Source organism: Symphalangus syndactylus, chromosome 6 (genome assembly GCF_028878055.3).
Source record: "Symphalangus syndactylus isolate Jambi chromosome 6, NHGRI_mSymSyn1-v2.1_pri, whole genome shotgun sequence".
Classification (NCBI taxonomy): Eukaryota; Metazoa; Chordata; class Mammalia; order Primates; family Hylobatidae; genus Symphalangus; species Symphalangus syndactylus.
The window spans coordinates 54,783,766-54,810,008 of record NC_072428.2 but is presented as its reverse complement, the minus strand read 5'-3'; the positions used below and the strand labels follow the sequence as shown (position 1 = coordinate 54,810,008).

Here is a 26,243-nt window from a genome sequence, read left to right as displayed (position 1 = left end):
GTTACCATCTGAGCACTTAAGCATGTGCCAGGCATTGTACTAAGCACTTTCTCATACTGTCTTACAGAACACTGTAAGCTCATAAGTAATGCGACAATGATTGAGAATGAACAGCGATGACTGATAAGATCCCTAAGGAGACTAAAGGATATGAGACCCAGAGCCCCTATAAGTAGAGACAGCAGATTTTCTCAGCCTCAGATTCTCTATTTATAAAATAAAGGAATGGGCTTGAAAGTTCTTCTGGTCATTACATCCTGTGGTTCTTACCCCAGTTACATAGGATTCAAAAAGTTTTCAGTGTACTCTTCTATCCATTTTTAAAGTTGATTCTCAAAATCTACCCTATACAATTATGTAAAAAAATACTGAAATTCTTTTTTGAGATGACGAAACTGAGGCCATGATTAGTGAAGTGACCTGCCCAACGCCACTTCGTTCATTAGTGGAGGAATAAGATGATCCCATTTAGTAAAGTCCATCCGGTGCCCCTCCTTCTGCACTAAGCTGCCTCTCTGTGGGTGCTCAAGCCTAGTCACCTCTCCCTTCTAGCTCCTAAAGTACTGTTGTTAATGCACTTGGATCCAAACACAGAGCAGCACATGGCCCTCTTGTAAGTTTCAAGTAAGTTTACATTTTACATGCTACTGGTGCTTGCCTCCCCAGGAGTGTGTCATTTCCATAAGAACAGGGGACAATGGTGTTATTACTTGCTCTATACCTCTAATAAGACCTAACACAGGGTTGGGCACTGAGTAGATGCTTAAGTCTTTGGCAAATGAATGATGAACAAATGACTAGATCCAAAACTTACAACTCCAATCTCCCTGTTCTTTCTGTTAGATCAGCTCTGATGACTAGGGATGCATTTGTCCTTCCTCTTTGGAAGAGTAGGTACAATCAGAGAGAACTCACATACACCAACAACACTGTGCCAGGTACACATAAAATAACACGCACATGGGTAATCCTCATGATTATTCTATGAGGTGGGAATATTTCCAAACTCTTCTCTCCCATTGCACAGATTAGGAGCCTTAGGTTCAGAGAGCCTAAATTATTTACCCAAAGTGTACTATGAATAGGTGGTAGTTTTCCAGGATTTCATAACTAAGTCAGCTGGTTTGAACACAGTGCTGGGAAAGCTGTGATTTGGAATCTATGCAGCCTTAGCCATTTCCCTTTGTTTTGTGGAATGTTCCTTATCCTCGCCATTTACTCTCTATACTCATAGGAGGCTTTCTTTAAACCAGAAGGTGGTCTTGATATAATCCATACACAGGAAACAGAAGGACATCTCATAAGGAATCATGATTACTTCCTGAATACAATGAAAGGCATCATTTGTTAGACTACCCACATTTTTTCCATTTAAACTTCATGTAACTGTACTGATATATATCATTATCTCCATTTTACAGATGAAGAAACTCAAAATTAAATAAGTTAGGAATTCACTCATACCGCAAAACTATTAACAGTGATTCAAACCCAGGATTGTCTGATTCCAAGGCTGGTGATCAACAGTGATTTCAAATGCTATCCCAGTCCATGTCAACTGCCTTCAGGCAGTCTCAGGGGCCATGTCTGATTCTTCTGTCTGCCCAGCATCATGCATAGGTCTTGCACAGGAAGGGTGCCTAGGAAACGTTTCTTGAATTGAACTTAAGTATCTTAGACTCAATTTTATGGCACTCATGTTGGTAATTACGGGCTTAGACATTTATAAGCATCTACTTAAATAAGTGTCTAAGCCCGTAATTACCAACATCAGTGCCGTGGAAAAAAATCACACAGTCCCAGCTCATGGTCCTATTCCAGGCCTCAGGATACAATGTAGTTAAAGGAAGGCAAAGCCATGAAGGTCTGGTACCAGAGTTTTATATGTGAGAGCCTATGAACAACTATTATGAGAAAATATGGCTCCTTTTGCTGTGGAAAGCTTGAGGATAGCTAAAAGAACAGTTTGAGAGGCCCATGAGACATCCAGCAGGTTTGCTACATGGGCTAGGACTAGATCTCAGGAGAGAGGGGTGAGGTGGATGTTTAGCTTTGGGAGTCATCAAGGTATAAACAGAAGCCATGAAATTGTCCAGGGAGTAAGCAGGGAAGAAAGGTCTAGAACAGATTCTGCCTGAGCCTGAAACTTTGGTCTTGGAGTTGGCACCTCTTCTTCCCATAACCCAAAAGTTGCATGCCTACTGACTTCACCTTCACTGAGTCTTTTACCCATACTAAAGCAAGAGCCCCCATAAAATTGGACCCTCTGCCTCCACTGTTATCTAGCTAACATACATGCATCTGTACACAGTGCTCAGCATGTCACTTTCCTAGTCATTATATCCCACAATCAGTTTGATGCTGCCATCAGTTTTTTCATTTTACAGATTAAGACTAAAGCTGAGGCAAGTCAGATAACTTGCCCAGAGTCAAAAAATTACTGGAAAAGCAGTATTCAAAACTCAGTTTTCTGAACTTCAGAGACCTTACTTTTACCATCTTACCATGCTGTCTTCTAAACAGGTATTTATACCTTTTTATATCTGGATTATCTTCAGCCTTTCCCTTTCCTAAAAATTCTAACAATAAGAAAAATACTGGCCAGCTGCAGTGGCTCACACCTGTAATCTCAGCACTCTGGGAGGCCAAGGCAGGCAGATCACTTGAGGTCAGGAGCTTGAGACTAGCCTGGCCAAAGTGGTGAAACTCCATCTCTACGAAAAATACAAAAATTAGCTGGGCGTGGTGGTGCATGCCTGTAATCCCACTACTGGGGTGGCTGAGGCAGACGAACTGCTTGAACCTGGGAGGTAGAGGTTGCAGTGAGCCGAGACTGGGCCACTGCACTCCAGCCTGGGCAACAGAGTGAGACTTCAATTAAAAAAAAAAAAACCCACAAACAAAAAACTGATCAGTAGTCAGAATATCTCTTTTCACAGTATCATACACCTATACAGTACTTTATAATTTTTAAACACATTGCCTCATTTTAACTCTTATAACTGAGACATAGGTAGTATTATAATCTTCATTTTTGGATGGATTTTTTTTTTTTTTTTTAACAAATTAAAGCTCAGGAAAGGGAAATACTTGCCCATGATCATATAGTGTGTTAGGAGTAGAGGCGGATGTCCAACTTGGGTCAGACTCTAAAGCTCATGCTTTCTCCGTTATACCTCACCATCTCAGGATGTTAATTGCCCTATCACCCTTTCCTCAGAAAAGGGTCCAGGGGCATAATTTCTTGATAACTTACCTTGCATCTGGCCAATGGTCAGATCTTTATCCAATCTATCAACACCTAGAAAACAAGAGAATTCACTGTGAAATAGATTTTGCTGTTCAAGTACTAAGTAAAAAGTGTTACAAAGTTGTAAATATGATGACATTCTGCATTCATGTTTATACCAATCCTAACTCCCAGAGCATACTCTCACCACCAGATAAAACTTTTCAGGTTGAGATTCCCCTATAATTACTACGTTAAACTGGTTCTGAAAACAGAGTTTTACTATTTTAATTCTCATAATACTCAGAATATCCTTATACCACTGTATCTAGCTCTAGGCTAAGAAGGACTTGAGCTTGACCAAGTAGACAGGCCAGGCCAGAATCAGGTCATCCTTTATGCTTAGATGAATGCTTATGCTTAGTTAGGTTTAGAGACTGGGTGTGGGGAGGAGAAAAGGCATAGATGAATGAGGAAGGTACTCTACTTTGGATGTCACTACTCATCTGGTAAGAAGTTTTAATGAGGTCATATTGAGACGACAATATACCAACACTGCTATGGACTGAGTTGTGTCCCCCTAAAACTCATGTTGAAGCCCCAATTCCCAATGTGACTGTATCTGGAACTAGGGCCTATAAGGATGTAACCTCAGGTCATGAGGGCAGAGCTCTGACATGGTAGGATGAACGTCCCTAATTAACATCCTTAAGAGAAGAGACACCAGAGAGCTCACATTCACTCTTTCTTGGCCATGTGAGGGCACAGAGAGAAGGCAAGCCAGGAAGAGAGCCCTCACCACAATCTGACCATGCTGGCACCCTGATCTCAGACTTCCAGCTTCCAGAACTGTGAGAAAATAAATTTCTGTTGTTTAAGCCACTCAGTCTATGGTATTTGGTTATGGCAGCCTGAGCTGACTAATATATGCACATATGCACTTACCAGCCAGGAGCAGCAATTTAGGAATGGGACAACTAAGAAAGAGATTGGATAAGCCTCGGAACCAGCCGTCCCAGTATTTTTCTGTTTTTGCCAGTTCAATTCTCCAGGTGTATGGATGGTCTTTCTTGGTCTGGAGGAATAAGAGCAAGTCCTGAGTCTCCGAGGGCAACCCCTGGAGGAACAGGATTAAAAACTAGATCCCTGGGAAAAGGAAAGGGAAGGAAACTAGCACTTATTAAGGACCTACTGAGTCCTAGACATTTTAATATACATTCAGTCCTTCCAACAGTCTTGTTGTATGGGTCATTGTAATATTCATTTTAAGATAATTACAAGTTTACTTTTTATTGCTATTAGTTTCTGTAAATTTAGGAAACTTTCTTAAGATCACAAAGCTAGTAAGTGGTAGTGCCAAGATTAAGCCTTTCTTATCCTTGGTTGGCAAAAAGGATGTTTCATCAAAATAATAACTACAAAGAACATATTGCAGTATGAAAAAATGCTTATAATTTAAGCAAGAAACAGATTACGACATGTCATCTAAGTTAGGATTACTACTGGAAAAATGTGGTATACTTCTAGTAAAGTACTAAAAAGGAAAACTGAAAATAGGTTGATTTGTTAGTAGAGCATTTTTTCTTATATTTTATGATAATGATATAATGTTCCTGCAATAGTAATTTTGAAAGGAAATATGTGACAAATATGACAAAATGTCAACATTTATTAAATCTTTATAGTAGATAAGCACAGAGTATGCAATCAAATATTGGCTGAAAAAATAAATAATTATCTATAGTTTTCTATACCATTGAAATATTTGAAACATTATAATTGAAATATACTAAATCAACCACAATATGAAAATCTAAAGGTGAACACGAGATAGTAACATATTATCTTAAAGATCACCAGATGCTTAAGATGTCCATACTACCCAAAGTAATCTACAGATTCAACATAATCTCTATCAAAATTCCAATGGCTTTTTTTTTAGGAAATAGAAAAAAATCATCTTAAAATTCATATGGAATCTCATGAGACACTGACTAGCCAAAACAATTTTGAAGAAGAACAAAATTGGAGAACTCACACTCCCCAATTACAAAGCTGCAGTAATTGAAACAGCTTGGTACTGCCGTAAAGACAAATAGACCAGTGGAATAGAATAGAGAGCCCAAAAATAAACCTTCACATAAATGGTCAAACGATTTTTGACAAGACTGCCAAGACCACTCAATGGGGAAAGAATAGTCTCTTCAACAAACAGTACTGGGATAATCAAACAGATATGCATATTCCAAAGAATGAAGCTGGGGCCTTATCCCATATCCAAAAGTTAACTCGAATGGATTAAAGACCTAGTAAGACTAAGACTATAAAACTCCTAAAAGAAAACATGGAGGAAAAGCTGGACAGTAGACTTGGTAATGATTTCTTGGATATGACACCAAAAAGCAGTGAACAAAAGCAAAAATAGACAAATGGTACTATGTGTATGGAATGGGAGAAAATCTTTGCAAATCATATAACTTATAATGGATTAATATTCAGAATATATAAAGGACTCCTACAATTCAGCAACTAAAAACATCGAGTAACCTGATTAAAAAATGGTCAAAGGGCTTGAATAGCCATTTCTCTAGAGGTGATACAGAAGTGGCCAATAAGCATATGAAACGATGCTTAACATCACTAATCAATAAATAAATGCACATCAACACCACAATGAGATACCACCTCACCCCCATTAGGATGACTACTATCAAAAAAGAGAAAAATAATTGTTGGTGAGGATGTGGAGAATTCGGAACCCTTGTGTACTGAGTTGTAAAATGGTTCAACCAATAAGAAAAACATCAAGGCAGTTCCTCAAAATATTAAAAACAGAACTACTATATGATCCAGGAATCCCACTTCTGGGTACATATCCAAAGAATTTAAAACAGAATCTCAAAGCGGGCCTGCAAACCCATGTTCATAGCAGCACTATGGATAACAGCCAAGAGGTGGAAGCAACTCAAATGGCCACTGATGGATGAATGAATAAATGAAATGTGGTATATACATATATAATTCAGCCATAAAAAGGAAAGAAATGCTGCATAGGGACTGAACTTTGAGGACATTATGCAAAGTGATATAACCTAGTCACAAAAAGACATATAATATATGATCCCACTTATATGAGGTATCTAAAATAGTCAAATTCATAGAAAGTAGAATGGTGGTAACCAGGGGCCTTTGGAAGAGTTTTGGAAGAGGGGAGTTGTTATTTAATAGGCATAAAATCTCAGATGTTTCACAACAATGTGAATATTAACTGTACACTTAAAAATTACCAAGATGGAAAATTTTATGGTTTTGTTTGTTTGTTTAATCACAGTAAAAAAAAAAAAAGAAAGAAAGAAAGAAAAAGAAAAAGATCGCCAGATGGGAAATCAAGAAACTTGGGTCTTCTAGTCCTATCTTTTATGATTCAAATATTCTCACTAAAGAACTAATTCCATTCTCCACTGTTAATATTTACCAGGGGTAGGACACTTTAAAGGAAATACTTACTGCCATTTCAACCTGGAACCTCAGCCTGTCCTATTCCCCACAACACTATGAGCCATTTCTTTTTCTTTTTTTTTTTTTTTTTTGAGACGGAGTCTCGCTCTGTCGCCCAGGCTGGAGAGCAGTGGCGCGATCTCGGCTCACTGCAAGCTCCGCCTCCCGGGTTCACGCCATTCTGTAGCTGGGACTACAGGCGCCCGCCACCATGCCCGGCTAATTTTTTTTGTATTTTTAGTAGAGACGGGGTTTCACCGTGGTCTCGATCTCCTGACCTAATGATCCGCCCGCCTCGGCCTCCCAAAGTGCTGGGATTACAAGCGTGAGCCACCGCGCCTGGCTTACTATGAGCCATTTCTAAGAGATCAGCTCGACCGTCAGAGACAAGGCATAATCTCACAAGCCCCTCCTACGTGCACACTGAACTTCACACGGAAATGACAAATTTAAGGTAAGAGAACCTCCAAAAAGTAATTATTATAATATATATATATAAAACAGTTCATCTCAAATCTTAAAATTTGCAAAACCAAAGAAAAAATTCTGGATAGAATTAGGATTTCTTCTGTATTTAGGTTATTGGAAATAAGTCCTTTCTCCAAAGAGCTGGACCATAAAGTTTAGTTTAGATGCCTATTAGATGCTGTGAAAATGGTAATAAAGCAGGTTGATATAATGAGATCCACTTGTTGTTGGGTGGGAGAAACAGAAAGTTGGCTAACAGTCTTCCTGGGATGTTTACCTGGGCGAGATGCAGTTCTCCACACAAGGGCATCCACCACAGGCCTTGCATTATCTCCCATTGTTTCACTGGAAAAGTGTTTAAAAACATAACGCTTTGTGTCAGTCAGATCTGACTGAATGCAAGTCCCAAAGCCATTATTAACTAATAACTGTGGGTCCCTTGGGAAAGTTACTTAATTTCTTCCAGGCTGTTTTTTTTTTTTTTTTTTTTGAGACAGAGTCTCACTCTGTCGCCCAGGCTGGAGTGCACTGGCACAATCTCGGCTCACTGCAACCTCTGCCTCCCGGGTTCAAGCGATTCTCCTGCCTCAGCCTCCCGAGTAGCTGGGACTACAGGCGCACGCCACCACGCCCAGCTAATTTTTGTAGTTTTAGTAGAGACAGGGTTTCACCATGTTGGCCAGGATGGTCTCAATCTCCTGACCTCGTAATCCACCCGCCTCGGCCTCCCAAAGCGCTGAGATTACAGGCATGAGCCACTGAGCCCAGCCCCAGACTGTTTTCTTAGCTGTGAAATTGGCAACACAAGATCTGAAAGAATTGTAAGGATGAGCTAAAGATACTCATGTATGTAAAACAACAGGAGCGTGGTCTGGCACACAAATAAGTATTAAAATTTTTAAAAAATATATAGGATGTCAATAACCTTGAAAAAGAGGAACAAAGTTGGAGGACTTACACACTGTCTGATTTCAAGACATACAACAAAGCCACAATAATGAAGACAGTGTGGTACTTGCATAAGGGCAGACATATAGATCAACAGAATAGAATTCAGAGTCCAGAAATAAAATCTAACATTTATAGTCAACTGATTTTCGGCAAAGGTGCCACGACAATTAAATGGGGAAAAAGGAGCCTTTTCAATAAATGGAGCTGGGACAGGCCGTTTATTGCATATCTACATGCAAAAGAATGAAGTTGGTTCCATTCCTGATATCATACACAAATATTAACTCAAAATGGAACATAGGCCTAAATGTAAGAGCTAAAACAAGAAAATTCTTAGAAGAAAACATAGGTATAAATCTTCATGACATTTAGGCAAAGACTTCTTAGATATAATACCAAAAGTACAAGGGACAAAAGGAAAAATAGATAAATTGAATTTCATCAAAATTAAAAACATCTATACTTCTAAGAATGCCATCAAGAAAGTGAAAAGACAACCCACGGAATGGGAGAAAGTATTTGCAAATTAGGGATCTGTATCTAGAATATATATTGAACTCTTACAATTCAGTAATAAAATCAAATAACCCAAGTAAAAAATGGGCAAAGTATCTAACAAACATTTCTCCAAAGAAGATATATAAGTGGACAATAAGCACATGAAAAGAAACTCAGTATCAGCAGTCATTAGGAAAATGAAAATGAAAACCACAATCAGATATCACTTCATACACACTAGGATGGCTATAATCAAAAAGAGAGAAAATAACAAGTGTTGACAAGGATAGTGAGAAACTGGAACACTCATACACTGCAAGTGGGAATGTAAAAGGGTGCACCTGCTTTGGAAAACGGTCTGTCAGTTCCTCAAAAGGTTAAATATAGTTACCATATGACTGATCAGTTCCACTCCTAGCTATGTACCCAAGACAAATAATAAAAGCCTATATCCACACAAAAAGTTGCCCACAAATGTTCAAAGAAGTATTATTCATAATAGACAAAAAGTAGAAACAACCCAAATGTCCATCAAGCGATGAATGGATTAAAAACTGTGGTATAGCCATACAATGTCACATTATTCAACCATATAGAGAAAGGAAGTATTTGATACATGCTACAATATGGATGAACCCTGGTAATTTTATTCTAAGAGAAAAGACGCCAGTCACAAAAGACCACATATTATATAGTTCCATCTATATTTAATGTCCAGATTAGGCAAATCTATAGAGATTAGATTAGTGGTTGCCTAAGCTGGGAGGGTTTGGGAGAAATGGGGAGTGAATACTCATGGACACTCCTTATTAATGTGCCTCAGTTCACGCTCTCAACAGAACCGCTGGAGTTTATGAAACCACATAATTGGGCTTATAAAAAAATACAAAGAAAAAATGAGTTAGAATTAAAAATCAAGGATCTGGGTGCGTTTTAGCTTTAACTTTTATGTGTGACCATGGGCAAGTATCTGTACCTAAGTTGTAAAATGGTGATAATACCTACAATGCAGAACTAAAATGAGAATTAGAGATGATAAATGTGAAGCATTCAGCATAGTGCTTAGCACATAATGGGTAAAAAGCAATTGATTATATTAAGAGTCTCAAATCTACTAAATGCATGCTTGATTACCTCGGGCAAGTCTCTTAACTTCTGAGCCTCACATTCTACACCATAATATGGGAGAAAAGATCTCTCCACAACTTCATAAGGTGTTGAGAGGACCAAATAGACCATGCGTTATTTAAACCTTTGTAAACTCTAAAGAGGTACAAAGTATTACATTTCTGATCATTGATTTTAAAGATGGCAAGAAGATCCTCAAAATTAAAATACTGTTTAAAAATGTATTCTCCTTCTTGCTAACAGCAGTATCTCTAAATGCAAAGGAGTAGGTCATTACATGTTCATTACCTGCCATTAGTAAGATGTTTATAATCGAATCCATCCCTAGTCTGCTGTTCATGAGCACTAAACATTTTCAAGAAAAAAGCACTTGTTACCACTACTTGCCTGGCAAGTACTGATAAAACACTATTTATACAACCCTGAGCTAAATGCAGAGGGAAATTCATGCAGAACATCAGTTTCTGCCACAAAATACATATTTTTTGTTTGTTTGGAATACAATTCTTGCACAGAGGACATGAGTCAACAGATGACTAGCAAAGGACCATAGTATTTCTCAGTGTGACTTATAAAATCAGTTCTATGACTTAATATGTACAACTTCAAAAAAAAAGTGCTAAGGTGTGTCATACAGACTTTCAGTGCTGTGTTGGAAAGAGAGTGATGTCAACTGAGGTCAGAAAGCTTCCCCAAGGAAGTTGGGTGTGGTGACATGAACCTGTAGTCCCAGCTACAGCTACTGGGGAGGCTGAGGTGGGATGATCACGTGAGCCAAGGAATTCAGCCTGGGCAACATAGCAAAACCCAGTCTCAAACAAAAAAAAAAAAAAGGAAAGAAAATTAAAGAGCTTCCTCAAGGAGAAAAACTTTGAAAGATAGATGGACAGGGTAAGATCTGGATGAGTTTAGGCTGGGCATGGTGGCTCACGCCTGTAATCCCAGCACTTTGGGAGGCCGAGGCGGGTGGATCACAAGGTCAGAAGATTGAGACCATTCTGGCTAACACGGTGAAACCCCGTCTCTACTAAAAATACAAAAAAAATTAGCCAGGCGTGGTGATGGGCACCTGTAGTCCCAGCTACTCGGCAGGCTGAGGCAGGAGAATAGCATGAACCCGGGAGGCGGAGCTTGCAGTGAGCCGAGATCCTGCCATTGCACTCCAGCCTGGGCAACTGAGCAAGACTCTGTCTAAAAAAAAAAAAGATCTGGATGAGCTTAGAGCAGACTGGTAGGAAATGGAATTTTTCTCATGGGAGGAAACACAGGAACAGAAGAACAGGTGAGAAAGCAGTCTGCTTTAGAGGAGGGTATATAGTGTAAGTTTTATGTTCCAATTGATCAGAGCTATCAACAGTGCTTTACATCTTATAGTTAAAGCTAAGTATCTCTTATGATAGTGTCTTTGCTCCCTAAAATATCTAAAGGCAAACAAAAAGAACAATGTTATCACCCCTTCCCACCCACATACAGTTTGAACCATTCCATACCACATCTTTTCAAGAATGAATGTTTTTACCCACCTCCATGTCATCTTCCTTTTTCCTCTTGCTTATAGACTCACTTCCTTCCTCATCTTCTTCTTCTTCCTCTATGATTCCTTCCACTATAGATTTTGAACCTTCTGGACTTGTAATTCCTTCACACCTAGGTTTTTTTTTAAAAAGTGCTATTACACACCTCTTTCCGATACACAAATTATTTCAGAGATACTCGTACTTACGGCCTTTTATAATCAAATGTTAGCTAAAACTTAACAATCATCCTGGTAGGGGGATAGAATTGTGCATTTCCAGGGCTGTGGAAAATCATGGCCAATGTATAACTATTCTCCAAGGGCTGGTTTCCAATTCTTGCACCAATACTGACCCATAGAAAGGGAGCAACACTTCCTCAGGGATGAGTTTTATTGGTATAATCTTATATAATCTTCATAACAATCCTATGCAGTACCCTGAAGAGTTAAGAAAATTGTCCAGCATCACCTAACTCATAAGTGGATAAGGCTGGGATGCAAATCCAGGCTCAGCTAACTCCAAAACATGTTGCTTTTCTGCTGAACCCTGCTTACAGTAGAACAAGGCTCAAACAGAATGATAAAAGGCCTCATTTTTTAATTAGCTGACAGAAACCATCTGAACCAACCAATTATCATTGTTGTTTTTCTCTTAAAAATTGCATCTCTTTATTATATTCTTCGGTAGAAAAATTATTATTATATCAACAGCTGGTACTATACTTCCTTTAGAGAGAACTTGATGGAAAAAACACATTGACAAGCTCTAAAGGTAAAAAATCCCAAGGCCTGGGCAACAGCTAGTGCCAAGGTTTGCTCTGCATGATAGAGAACAATCTGTTATTTTGCCCTTGACAAAGATAGAGAAGGAAAAGGAGAGAGAACAAGCAAGATAAAAAGAGACTGGGAAAAATTCAAAAGTCAGCGGTAGATTTTTAAGAATGGTAACTTCTCCCTTTCTGTCTTCTCTGCCAAACCTTCAGTGAAGTGTATGTTCACAAATGTTTTATTAAGTAGGAGTTTTATATGAAACTTGAAGTGCCAAGTTTCACATCTAATATACAGTATAGATGGGATAAAAAAAAGACAGTGTAACAAAGAAACATATGCTTTCAATTTCTATAGCCTGTGGATTAGGAGGTTCAAGGCAATTTCACCTAGATCATAAGGGGCAGGAAAGTTCCAGCTATCTATGTGACAGTTAACACACGTGCACATACGCACTCTCCTACACATAGGTTTACTTATTAAGAGAAAACATCACTGGAAATAAAATTTTAAAATCACTCAACTATCTGCATATATGCCATGTAAAATGCTTTACTAGTAATTAGACAAATTTGAGGTCTCAAAATATTCAGGAATTGAAAAGTGAGCAGTCTCACAGCTTATTCAAAGTCTTGCATTTTGACTGCCTGATATTTCTACTGAAATTGCCCTTTTAGGCATAAAACCCATAATATAGGCCTTGAAGTCAAATACACAGGAGTTTGAATCTCAGCTATGTCATCCACTAGCTATGTGACCTTGGGAAACTACCTCTCTGAACTTCTATTTCCTCATCTATAAAGCAATACTTATCTTAAAGAGGTATTGTAGGGATTAAATGAGATAGTGCAAATGAATTAATGAATCTAGGTAATAAACATCAACGGCTCTTGACATTAAAAAAAAAAAGAGACAACCGGCTGGGCATGGTGGCTCACGTCTGTAATCCCAGCACTTTGGGAGGCCGAGGTGGGTGGATCATGAGGACAGGAGATAGAGACCATCCTGGCTAACATGGTGAAACCCCGTCTCTACTAAAAATACAAAAAATTAGCCAGGCATGGTGGCACATGCCTGTAGTCCCAGCTACTCGGGAGGCTGAGGCAGGAGAATTGCTTGAACCTGGGAGGCAGAGGTTGCAATGAGCTGAGATCACGCCACTGCACTCCAGCCTGGGCGACAGAGCGAGACTCCATCTCAAAAAAAAAAAAAAAAAAAAAAAAGACAACCAGACATTATGTACTTCCTGATGGTAGTACACAACATCACCTATCAAGTATTCTTGCAAACAAAACACCTGAACCCAATGAAGCTTCTAGATTTAACTATTTACACAGAATATAAGGAACAAAGGAATATGTTAAATTATGGCCTGAGAATTCAATCAGCAAATCCAGATCATGGGAAATTCTATGGGGCAAACAAGGTTTCCTCAAGGAATAAATTGCAAGGAATCAAAAAAAGAGAGGGAGATAGAAGTGGAACCTTAGATTAAAAGATGCATGAGAGGTGGATCAACCAATTGCTATCTACTTATTTTGATTTTGACTTTAATCATAAAAAATTATTTATGAGACAATCAGAAATGTGAATATTGATTAGATATTTGATGATATTAAAGAATTGCCAATTTTTTTAGGTGTAATAATGTCATCGTGATGATGTTTAAAGAGCCCTTATTTTTAGATCATATGAAAATCTTGCAGAGGAAATTATATTTGTTTGGAATTTGCTTCAAAATATTTTGTGACTAGGGGAAATCCATGGGGCACAGATGAAACAAATGAGACATAGTTATGGGTTAATAACCATTGAAAATGGACAATGGGAATACAGCAATCCATCCACTGTATTACTCTTCTTTTATATGTGTGAAATTTTTCCATAATATAAGGTTTTAAAAATGAGACAGTGCATATAAAATACCTTGCACAGTGCCTGGCAAATAATAAGCACTCAATGCCACTATCATTTTCTTTTTTTTTTTTTTTTTGAGACAGAGTCTCGCTCTGTCACCCAGGCTGGAGTTCAGTGGTGCAATCTCGGCTCACTGCAAGCTCCGCCTCCCGGGTTCACGCCATTCTCCTGCCTCAGCCTCTCCGAGTAGCTGGGACTACAGGCGCCCGCCACCACGCCCGGCTAATTTTTTTTTTTATATTTTTTAGTAGAGACGGGGTTTCACCGTGGTCTCGATCTCCTGACCTCGTGATTCGCCCGCCTCGGCCTCCCAAAGTGCTGGGATTACAAGCGTGAGCCACCGCGCCCGGCCCCAATGCCACTATCATTTTCATCTAACTCCTGTCTGTGCTGTTGGGCAACATTTTCTCAATTCATCTAAAGTTTATTTTGTGACGATACAGCAATACCCAGAATGCCATGTAATTCTATCAGGAAAGATCAATTGGGCTAAATAATCTTAGCTCACTCTTAGAATCTGGCTTTCACTCAGGCTATGCCAGAGCTTTTTTATTATAATTCCCTCACAGCCAGGTTTGACTTAGGAGACTGTTACTAGAATGAAACTCAGCTGCTATCACTAAAGTGAACATAATTTGTAATGCCTATGCTCTGGGATTTGCTTTTTAACACGTAGAAGTTTGCTAAGGTAATCCAGTATTAAATGAGGAGGAAAAAAATGAAAGGGAAGGAAAGGAAGGAGAGAAAGGAAGGAAGGCAAAAGAAAATCTATGTCTGTCCCAACTGAACTCACCTGTAAAATTATTTAAAATAATAAAAGCATTTACCAGAATGGTAGAATCAGTGTAAGACAAAAGAAGCAATCTGTAATTCCCTCACCATGTTTCCGCCTCTAACCAGACCAAAGGGTAAGAGTAAGACCTACTGTTTGACTTGGCCAACCATTGAGACACGGGCAGACTCCAGATTTCGAATCTGGCCACTCTTCACACTGGGAAAGAAAAGAAGGAAGAGAGAAGGTTATTCAGTATCCATTGTATCACATCATTGGAATCAAATAAATAATTCTACAGATTATGTGAGACCTAATAAAAAGTAGTGATCACTAGTGTTTCTTACTATAGAGATTGCCACTATTACTCACCTGGCTACATGGTTTTACAAGTAAAAATTAAGTAAAAACATCATAGCCATTTCAGTTCTGCAGATATTTATCAAGAGGATACTAGATGCCAGGCCTATATTCAAGAAGCACATAATTTGGTAGGGAGAAAAAGACACACATAATGTTAATATAATAAGGCAAGGTTCAAAGAAGGCACTTGACCATGAATGAGGAGGTCAGAGAAAGCTCCCCAGAGGTCACAGCTAAACTGAGGAGTATAGATAACAAGTTTAACCAGAAAATAAAAGAGGTTGGTTAGAGCATTGTAGGCAGAGGGCACATTATGAACAAAGGTGCTGTGATGTGAAAGTTGGCAAGATAATGATTTTAGAGAACTGGGTGCAAGGAGAAGCAGGGAGGAGGCAAAAGGGGAGCGTGACAGAATAGGATTGGTAGGCAGGCGCCAGCTTCTCCAGGGCCTTGTGTGCCGTGCTACAGGGCTTAGGCTATCTGAAAAAATTAGTCTTCTCACATTTGTCCACCTAAGTACAACTACGGGCAAAGCAAAATGACTGCATTCCCAGGGTGAACTGGAAACACTGCCTGAAGCAAGCCACCAAGAGAAAGCACTTCTTTAAATCTCATTTCTTAGTTTAACAAATCATTCAAAATTTTAAAGCCCCTCTCCGCAGATAATGACATTATTTCTTACTTTAATGGTAAACCGAGGCAATCAGAACTATTACCTCATCTTTTAACTACCAAATGAATCCACATATTCACCAATACTTGTAATAATATACTGTGCCTTGATGCCTGTTTAATACATGAAATATCTCTATTCCTATCAAGGCCAACCTCAGGCACTAGTTCCCATCCCCTCTTGCTTCTGAAAAGATACTCTTTCTTTCAGTTATCCTGTCTCTCTTCTGTGTCACTTTTTTCCTCTCGTGGATGTCACAAGCATACTCTATTATCTAGCCTTTAAAAACATTCCCAATGCCACATTCACTACTACCTATTACTCCATTTCTCTGCTCTCCTATACAGCAAAGCTCCTCAAAAGAGTTACCTTGCTTTCTCTACTTTGTCACCTCTCATCCTTTCCCCAGCTTATATCTGATTTTTATCTCCCATTTATTTTCAGATATTTATTTTGTCAAGGTCACGTCTATCATGCCAATTCCAATGGTCATTTCTTGGTCCTCATCTTACTTGATCTCTCTGCAGCATCTGACACAGTTGTTCTCTCCCTCCTTCTACAAACACTTACTATACTCACCTGGTTTTCCTTTTACCTCATCAACTGTGCCTTTTCAGTTTCTTTGTTGGATCTTCCTCTTCTTCCCAAGCTCTAAATATTGTGGAATATCCCAAGACTCAGTCTTGGATCTTTTTCCTATCAATATCAAGTTCCTAGGTCTTTACACTCAATCTTTCACTTTTAAATATTAACTATGTGATGACGATTCTCCAATTTATCTCTAGTTCAGCCTCTTCTAACTAGTATATACAACTGCCTACTTAACATTTCCACTTACATATGTAATAAGCATTTGAGTTTATCCAAACAAAACTGATTCTCTGCCCCTTATTTGCTCCCATATCTACTTCTTTCTGTTTCTACCATTCACCCAATTGCTTGGGCTTAAAACCTAGAAGTCATCCTTAAGTCCCTTCCTGCCCTCCCCCGTCTCTCTCCCAACATTCAATCCATAAACCAGTCCTGTCAGCTCTACCTTGAAAATACATTAAAAAATGACTCTCTTCCTCTGTTGCCATCCTAGTCTATGTTTACCATTATTACTCTCCTTTACTATAACAGTCTCCTAATCAACTTCACACCTCATTCCCCACTTCTTCTTCTATTCGATTTTCCTCAGAACAGCCAGAGTGGTAAAACCAAGATGCAAATTTGTATCTGTCTGACCTCAAAGCCCAGGGTTCCCCTAACTTTTTTGTTTTGTTTCGAGACAAGGTCTCACTCTGTTGTTCAGGCTAAAGTGCAGTGGCATGATCATAGCTCACTATAACCTTGAACTTCTGGGCTCAAATGATCTTCCCACCTCAGCCTCCTGAGTAGCTGGGACTACAGGCACATGCCACCACACCCAGCTAATTAAAAAATATATATTTTTTTGTAGAGACAGGGTCTCACTATGTTGCCCAGGCTGGTCTCAAACTCCTGGCCTCAAGTGATAGTCCTATCTCAGCCTCCCAAAGCACTGGGATTACAGGTGTGAGCCACCACACCTGGCCTAAAGCCCAGGTTCTTAATGACTATACCCCTGCTGCCTCTCATTAGGAAACCTATGAGAGCAAAAGCAGTAATTCATTGGCCTTATATTTCAACATAAAAAAAAATCTGGAATAGCCAAAATGGCCATCAGTCATAAACTTGATTCAGATATCCAGAAGAATAAAAAACAAAATTACCAAATACCTCATAGTATAATCATTTTCAGGTTCAGAAAAATCAGTGACTCTCATGAAACCCAGAACATCTTAACAATTAACAAACAGAACCCTTATTCTATCCTGTATCTGGCAAAAGAAACAAGACTACTTTAAGAGAAGGCCTACCATGATACCCAGGCTGCATTAGGTGTATCCCCTGGCTTCCTTCATTGTGTTATGTTTATGCATTTTCTTGTTTGCATCCCCAGTTTTTTGATGATATGAACTGAGCCTGATTCATCCCCCAGTTCTTAGATCAGGTACTGACACATCTTGGGCACTAGAAGAAAAAACTTACCAAATAAATTTTTAGAGTTTGGAAAAAGGGCCAGGCGCAGTGGCTCATACCTATTATCCCATGACTCTGAGAGGCCGAGGCGGGCGGACAGACTGCTTGAGCTCAGGAGTTCAAGACTAGCCCGGCCAACATGATAAAACCCTGTCTCTACAAAAAAAAAAAAAAAAAAAATCAAAAAACAAAAATTAGCTGGGCGTCGTGGTGCACACCTGTGTAGTCCCAGCTACTTGGGTGGCTGAGGCAGGAGGATCGCTTGAGCCCAGAAGGTCAAGGCTGCAGTGAGAGCTATAATCACACCACTGGACTCCAGCCTGGGCAACAGAGTGACACCCTGTCTCAAAAAAAAAAAAAAAGTTTGGATAAAAGATGGATGGGCTTTAGACAACTGAGCCAAGTCTAGAATAACTTTCTCACTGGTTGTTACTGTGGAAGCAGGCAGGGCACCTGAGATATAAGCCAAGCTGGCAGCAGCTACATTCTTGATGCTATTTGCCCAAGATAGATCTTTGATATTTCTGTGAGAACAGGAATCCTGCATCACAGTAGTGGACAGGAAGTGGTAGAAACAACTTCACCAACACAAACATCATTCTGACAAGCCATATTCTTGCATAAGACCATTTGTCCTAGGAAAACGCCTAGGATATATTTACCAAGTCCTAAATTTCCACTTGATATCTGATTCAGTTAACAGATATATTCTGCCTGCTAGGGCAGTATGCCATATGCTATATGAAAGTAGAAAAGAAACACAGAATAGCTTCTTCCCTTATGATGCAGGAAGGGCATTAAGACAGACATTAATGAAAATTAACAATATGAGCCATATCCCTCAAGGGAGGATTGGAAAACTTAAGGGTATACAGTGCAATATAATAGAGACTTAAAGGTCTCTAGTAATTTTGCTGAAAGAGTCATCTGGGTGGTTTGGAGAACTTAAGAGAAAGTGTTCTGAAGAAGAGACTGGAGATGGAGTTAGAAGAATAGGAAGGAAGATAGGATGATGAAGACATTTATCCAAAGACTGATCTCCTTGTGGGAAGGGACAGTATTTTATTCATCTCTGAATCTTCACTCGTTAGCACAAAATAAGTGTTTAATAAATACTTTATCGGCCAGGCACGGTGGCTCATGCCTGTAATCCCAGCACTTTGGGAGGCCGAGGCGGGCAGATCACAAGGTCAGGAGATCGAGACCATCCTGGCTAACATGGTGAAACCCCATCTCTACTAAAAATACAAAAAATTAGCTGGGCGTGGTGGCGGGCGACTGTAGTCCCAGCTACTCGGGAGGCTGAGGCAGGAGGCGTGAACCCGGGAGGCAGAGCTTGCAGTGAGCCAAGATCGCGCCACTGCACTCCAGCCTGGGTGACAGAGAGAGACTCCGTCTCAAAAAAAAAATAAAAAATAAATAAATAAATAAATAAATAAATACTTTATCAAATGATTAACTGAATTAATGAATAAATTCATTCCTTTGCTTAAATGGAATTCTGTCACTGATTTTTATAAAAACCATTTACCCGTTGAGTTTATTTACCCAAAATCCAAATAAATTTGAGGGAATGGAACCTATAGCCATCTTCCATTTTTCCACCATTTTATCTGAAACACAAAGTAAATCTAAAACCATGGAGCATCAGAGGTGGATGATGCCTTAGAAACCACCTAGTCTAACCTCTCACCTCAGAGGCAGAAACAGCTAGACAGCAGATGATCAATAATTACTAAGATTCCAGGAGGTACTATGGTGTATTGGGAAAACAATGGGTTTCAGACAACTGAGCCAAATCTAAAATATTTTTAAATATTCAAAAAATTCTGCTGTTTATATAATGTTTCCTTATATGCTATTACAATAAGGCGTGGCAACTGAAATTCTATTCTTTGAACTTGGTGCTTGACCTAACAAAGAAGAAAAGCTACAATCTAAGATTTAGAATAAAGGCAACAGTGGCTGGGCACTGTGGCTCACGCCTGCAACCCGAACACTTTGGGAGGCTAAAGTGGGAGGATTACTTGAGGCCAGGAATTTGATTACTTGATTACTTGAGGCCAGGCTAAAGCAGGAGGATTACTTGAGGCCAGCCTGGGTAACATAGCAAGACCTCGTTTCTACAAAAAAATTAAAAATTAGCCAGGCTTGGTGGTGTGTACCTGTAGTCTTAGCAACTTGGGAGGCTGAGGTGGGAGGATTGCTTGAACCTAGGAGTTCAAGGTTGCAGTGAGCTAGGATCATGCCACTGCACTCCAGCCTGGGTGACAGAGTGAGGCCTTGTCTCCTAAATAAATAAATAAGCAAGCAAACAAACAAATTAATTAAATAAAGGCGACAAAGATTTGTTGGTTACCTCCATTCAATAGCATTCTCCAGAGACTTGAAGGTTTTAGGACGACCCCGTAAGAAATTCTGCATGCTATTAAGTGCATCCATAGCTGTACCTGGATGTTAAACAAAAACTGTAACCACATATTTAACTTATTCTGAGCATTTACACTTACTGAGTCAACTACTATATATCTGCTCTTGATGACAGCAGAATTTAGTGATGCTTGCAGAGAAATAAAGATGGCCCTCAATAATTTTTGCCTCTGGGGTATTCACTTCTTTATGTCATGCCCTCACACTGAAGAGGATGACTTGTATTCACAAGCAGCAGTGTGACTTCTGAAGCTGGGTCAGAAAAGACATGGCAGCTTCTTTTTATGATAGGATTGAAATGTTATGCAGCCATAAAAAGATGTTAATGAGTTTTTGATGACATGGAAAAATGGTTATCTTGTATAAACTTAAAAAAGATATAAAGACAGAGGGACATATTTCAAGATGAATGAAATCAACAATAAACTAAGACAAGGTAATAATCTACCAAGGATGTCTCTTATAAGTAAAATCCTGATTTGGTCAGTGCTAAGAAAACTCACCTTCTACAACATCAATCATGCACAGACCCAAGAGGCTTGGTACCAGGTTGGATGATGCTGTGTGGACTGCAATAGCACCACCCATGCTATGTCCAATCAGCATAATTGGAGGAGGAAGGTCCCCATACATGGCTTCAACCACATTGCCAACGTCTCTGCAAAGAGAAGAAAAAGATCTAAGAATGCTTTCTGACAACACTAAAAACGGTTCTTTCCCAGTTCCTTTCTTTGGTGTGTAACAGTGCTGGGAAACTGTAAAAGTCTATTGGGCCATCTTACAAACATACCTGTGTAAACCTTCTAACATGTCCCCAGCATCAATATGTGTAGCCGCACACCTAGCTCTCCTGATAAATGGCAGGTAAAGGACTAAGAACCCAAATTACTGAATTTTCCTTTATATCACACTTTCACTGTTCCACATATGTAGTACAATTACATAAACATATACCTTTATTTTGAACCTAAGATTGAAACTCTGGAAAAATCATTTAACTGCTCTGTTTCAATTTTCCCATCTATAAAACAAGAAAAAAATGTATTAAGCATTATAATGTAGTAAACCTCAGAATCACAAGATGAGCCTTAGCCTCAGTTTATTTTTCACTATGTGATTTTGGATTAGTTACTTAATCTCTCAGAAACTGAGTTTCAACATCTATAAAAAAAGATAAAAATATCACTGACTGCTCTGGATTGCTTTGAGGATTAACTGAGAAGTGAACAAGAAAACACCTCGAAAGAGTAAAATGCTTCACAAATGTTAATTATTATTTACAATTTTTCATTTGTTTAAAGGATGAACATAAATGTAAGTACAGTGCTCTGAGAAACTAGAAAGGTGTTCAGAGCTCATTTTATTGGCTTTGGTTCTAATCTTCAATCATGAATGGACCTGTTTAACAAAGTCTAATTTTAAAGCTTTAAAAATTAGAACTGAAGTATGAAGTTTGGTTTTTAATTACATGTAGGCCTTCCTTGCTATAGCAATAGGTGGATAAGAACAGTAAGTTGTGTTTCTGGAGACCCACTGGCTCTACTGCCTTATTATATATATATTTTTAGGCTAGTTCTACTCCCTTCTTTTGGGAGTGGCTGGTTCAACTTCAAAAGACAGTTTTGTCTTGCTGAGAGTCACTACATACCTTAAGCACTCACACAGTGTTAACCAAATATAGCAAGTGTCAATGTAGGAACACAGACTTTCATATATAGTCTCTACAGTATTTATAATGGCAAAGGCAAATGTTATTAGTTCTGTAGGACCTGATTTTTAAAATCTCATACAACAATTGCAGGAGTGAATAGGGTAGCCTCGGCAATTGTAGACAATCTGAATGGGAGATAGGGAGGCCACCAAACTTTGTAAGTGAAAACAAATAGTTTAATATTCCTTCGGACTGAAATTTAAGATTAAGACAGAAAGTGAAGGAGTTCAGGCAGTCATCCAAAGTGATAACAAATAGTTAAGATGAAAAGTCCAAGCTTCTTTGACACCAGTGCTGCTTCTATACTAACACAAAATTCTCTCTGGGAGACAAAATGATATGAAGGAAAGAAAAGAGAACTAATACTTATTCAGTGCTTCTTTTTCTTATAACATCACCTAATGTAATCCTTCAGCAGCCCTGTCTAGAAGGTTCTGTATTAATCAATTAATCTCACTGGGTCTATAAAAATATTATTGCATTTTCTCACTGGGTCTATAAAAATATTATTGCATTTCTACCAAGTAAAAAGAGCTGCAGATTCTTGTTACCTCACTGAAACATATTTTCAGTGTTTCAATGGGTTAACCAATTTATGCCTAGCGTTCCACTACTGCAACACTAAGTATGTGGGAGTTATTTATATCCTACTGCCCAAGGTCATCACCAAGTTCTGAGTGCAAAAATTCAAAAAATTGCAACCTCAGGCATAAATGGTAAAGCCATCTCCCCTTGGCATAGGGTACTGTGAATTCAGAGTAATTTCATGAAGTCAAAACCATGATGCCTTTGCTCAGAGGCCACTGGAAAATATCAGGAACAAAGATTCGATAATATGTGGTCTTTAGAGTAAGTAACACAGAGGAAATTATTATACATACAGTTTCTAAAAAATAAAACAGGTAGTATTCCAAAGCTAATTCTGCATATTAAAATAACAGACCAGAAAAAATTATATGCTCAATTAATTAATCTAAAACAACATTGGATATAATTTTGGGGGCAAACTTTTTTTTTTAAAGAAAAGACTAAGTTTAAAACATGTTTATATTAAATATCAATATGTAATTTCCAGAATAATTATTGAACAATTCCAAGAAACTTTCGGTTGGTAACAGATAAATAATGAGTAAAATAAAAGGATGCTATGGACGATTATCTAAGTCCAAGTCTCCTTAAAATACACATTAACCGAATTAAAGGGGTTCTGCAATATCTGCCTCATGCACAAAGGTAGAGAGGTCTGAAACACACCAACTGAACATCGTGTCTGAGCTTAAGAAAGGCATATTTACCCAGGTAGGAGGTAGTTACGATCAATCACTTGATCATCTACCACCAAGAGAAATTTATTGTTATTAAAATCAAGCAGAGCATTCAGTCAACAAGTACCTTACTTGAGATAAGTCCTGAAAATCCAGAGAAATACAATAAAGATGAAATAGGAAGGGTTACCTACAAATCTAGACTGTAACTGGATGTATCACAATTTTGAGGGATGCTTTTTAAAGGGATTCTGTCATATTTTAATGCTAGGTTAATTTTCTGAGAAGCATTACTGTGCATCACAGAAATTGGAATATCAGAATGACCCAAGCTCAAATTTTGGCTTTTTCACATACTTTCTTATGTAGTATTTAGGTTCTGCAGTTGATAATAAGTATGCCTATTTTGAGATTTTTTTTTTTCCCACAGTAACTGAATTCAGAAATCACACAAATGTTTTACTGCTTGGATAATTTCAGCAAGAATCCAATTTGTTCGCCCTTTTGATTCTTGGTCATCATCTTCATCTACTGTGGATGATTTTTATCATTGAAAAATTGTTTTGGTGCCAGTTATCAACTTACTACCTCAACTCCAATTCATCCTTCATTGCCTACTCTACAAAAATAGATGTGAGGCCTGTAAATATTTTTCCCTTGCCAGTAGGCATGATGTTAAGCCATGTTAATGGAGGGTGCTAGAGAAACACAGAACTTCCCCCAATATCCAACTCCTGCCAATTCCTGCACAATTCCTCCAGCACAAGTGGCTTTTCCAGTACTCTAGCCCTCCCCAACCCAGTGTTTTTGTAGCCAAGTGCCTCTGGTGAGATACCTCCCCATGAATAGCTTTCCCTATACCCTAGAGGGCAGAATTCTGTTGGGTTCCAAAGGGCAGATTTTCAGCAAGTTCTAACTTTCGGTAAGCCATGGTCGTGCATTCTCCAACAAGGTCTAGATCTCAGCCCTGGGTGCACTCCTTCAGCCCAAGGGAGTAGTGGCTGTTCCTTATATCTGCTATTCCTATATTATTAAGAATTTTCGTTACTTCTTACTACCAGTCGCTCATTCCAATCCTCTGTTATAGTGAATAATTCTTTATATTCAACTTTACTTATTCAAATTACTACGTGGTTTCTCTTTCCTGATAAGCCCCAGACTGAAACATTATTATTTAGTCCATGTTTCCTTAAGGTTCTCAATTAATTCTTCAATTTCCTCTAGAATGTCAACCAAGCCATCATCATCAATTTGTCTGACTGCCTGGACACTCAGATGATGTATTTCACTTTTTTGTTAAAAGTCAAGAAACCCTTTACTTCCTTAAAAATCATTCACAAATCTTCCTATACGTATCACTAACAGGCTTGACTGTTTGAGGATATATTGCTCTCATATTAACAAAGGCAGTAGGAATAACTGGAGGAACAGATTCTTACCTCTCTTTTCATAGTTTTTAAGGCATATGTTCATTGAGTGGAATGATATTCATACTATACACATTATTTCTTTCCCTCTCTCTCTGCCAAGGACTATAGCTGAATGACCATAAATTCAATCTACTGACTGTGTGACTTCATACAGTTATTCAACCTATATGAGCCAGTTTCCTCATCTGTAAAAGGGTATGTATATCTGTATTACAGAGTTAATAATGAGGATTAATTTCAATAAATGATTACATAAAATAAGTTAATGATTTATTATTAATAAATGCTTAGTTCATACTTTAATGAAAGTTGGCAGATAAAAAGTACACAAATAACATCTACCATAATAATAAAACAAATTATCTCCAGGTAGACGGTGAAAAAATAATAATATTAAAATTATTGCCACATCAGTTTGGGCTCTGAAGGAAAATGTTTATTCTTAAATTAAAGCTGCTAAAGTAAAAGAGGGCAAGATATTTTTGGCCAAAGTGACCAAATACCTGCGAGAGTATGTATTAAAGCAGAGTGGCTAGAAGAATCCTATTTATGCTATAGGTCAGTGATTCCCAAACAACAATCATTGAACTGGCTCCATCAGATTCCTATACAGAGCTTTATCAAAATATAAATGCCCAGACTCCACTGCTAGAAGTAGATCTGGGGTAGGGTCAAGTCATCCGTATGTCTAGTAACTTCTCAAGTGATTCTGATGAGTGAGCAGTTTTAAGAGCCACCAAATATGCTACATTCATTTTTTACTTTAGGCCCGGGGTATAACTGTCATTTTTTAATATCATGTTCTCATCCTTCTATGACATAAGACGAAGAATGTGTGCAGGATACCTGAAGGAGATACTCTCAAGGCCTCTCGCATACAACTACTTTTCCAAGCGTAAGACCATGATAGGTACGTACCCAGATTCAATGCAATTCCATCAACAGAAGAAAACTTTTCAAAAGCCTTCACAAACTAAATTGTGCCTTGAAGAATTTTCATGTGCTTTATATGATGACCATTGCATTGGACATACCAAGAAAGATGCAGGTTTCTTTCAAGATTAAAGAGTAAGGAGAAACCAAAAGTAGAGGAGAGAGAACAGAAGTAAAATTTTCCTTGTGGTAATTATTCTCCAACAATCTCATCAGGAAAGTGATAAAGTTATAGTACTATTTATAATAGTGATGGGAGACAGGCAATGTATAAGAAATATTTGGTTACTTACTTTGCCATTGTTTCTGCAGACAGATCTTCAGGATTCTTGACTTTTGTTTCACCTAAAATGAAAATATTTTTAAAATAAAATTCCCACAGACAGGAATTATAAAAGCAGAAGTATTCTCTTTTAAAAATATCATCTTTGGACAATGGATTAGGGACTTTACAATTTTACACAATGAGTTTAGCAAGGATTTTCTTCAGAAAAATCGTTATAGTTATCCTAAGAAGGATAATTACAGTAGCCTAGCAAAGATTTATCCACATTCCTTATACATCGGCATAAGAATTTGACTTAAAAGGACCTTTTCTTAGCTTAACACATATAAAATACAAAAATAAATACTATATATAAAACTTTAAT

At 38.3% G+C, this 26,243-nt stretch overlaps 1 protein-coding gene across 4 annotated transcripts in view; it reads right to left on the bottom strand.

Moving 5' to 3' along the window:
* PPME1 (protein phosphatase methylesterase 1) overlaps window positions 1-26,243 on the bottom strand; it is an 88,624-nt gene that overhangs the window by 4,295 nt on the left and 58,086 nt on the right. For 2 of the 4 annotated variants that reach the window (XM_055282879.2, XM_055282877.2), the window contains exons 5-11: window positions 25,887-25,938; window positions 20,758-20,912; window positions 20,184-20,274; window positions 14,899-14,964; window positions 11,296-11,419; window positions 4,175-4,304; window positions 3,257-3,301 (exon numbers count right to left, since the gene is read on the bottom strand). In XM_055282879.2, the coding sequence (XP_055138854.1) occupies window positions 3,257-3,301; window positions 4,175-4,304; window positions 11,296-11,419; window positions 14,899-14,964; window positions 20,184-20,274; window positions 20,758-20,912; window positions 25,887-25,938 (663 nt within the window). Of the gene's footprint in view, window positions 1-3,256; window positions 3,302-4,174; window positions 4,347-11,295; window positions 11,420-14,898; window positions 14,965-20,183; window positions 20,275-20,757; window positions 20,913-25,886; window positions 25,939-26,243 lie in introns of all 4 variants that reach the window. The other 2 variants (XM_063641364.1, XM_055282878.2) reach the window with 1 other exon arrangement.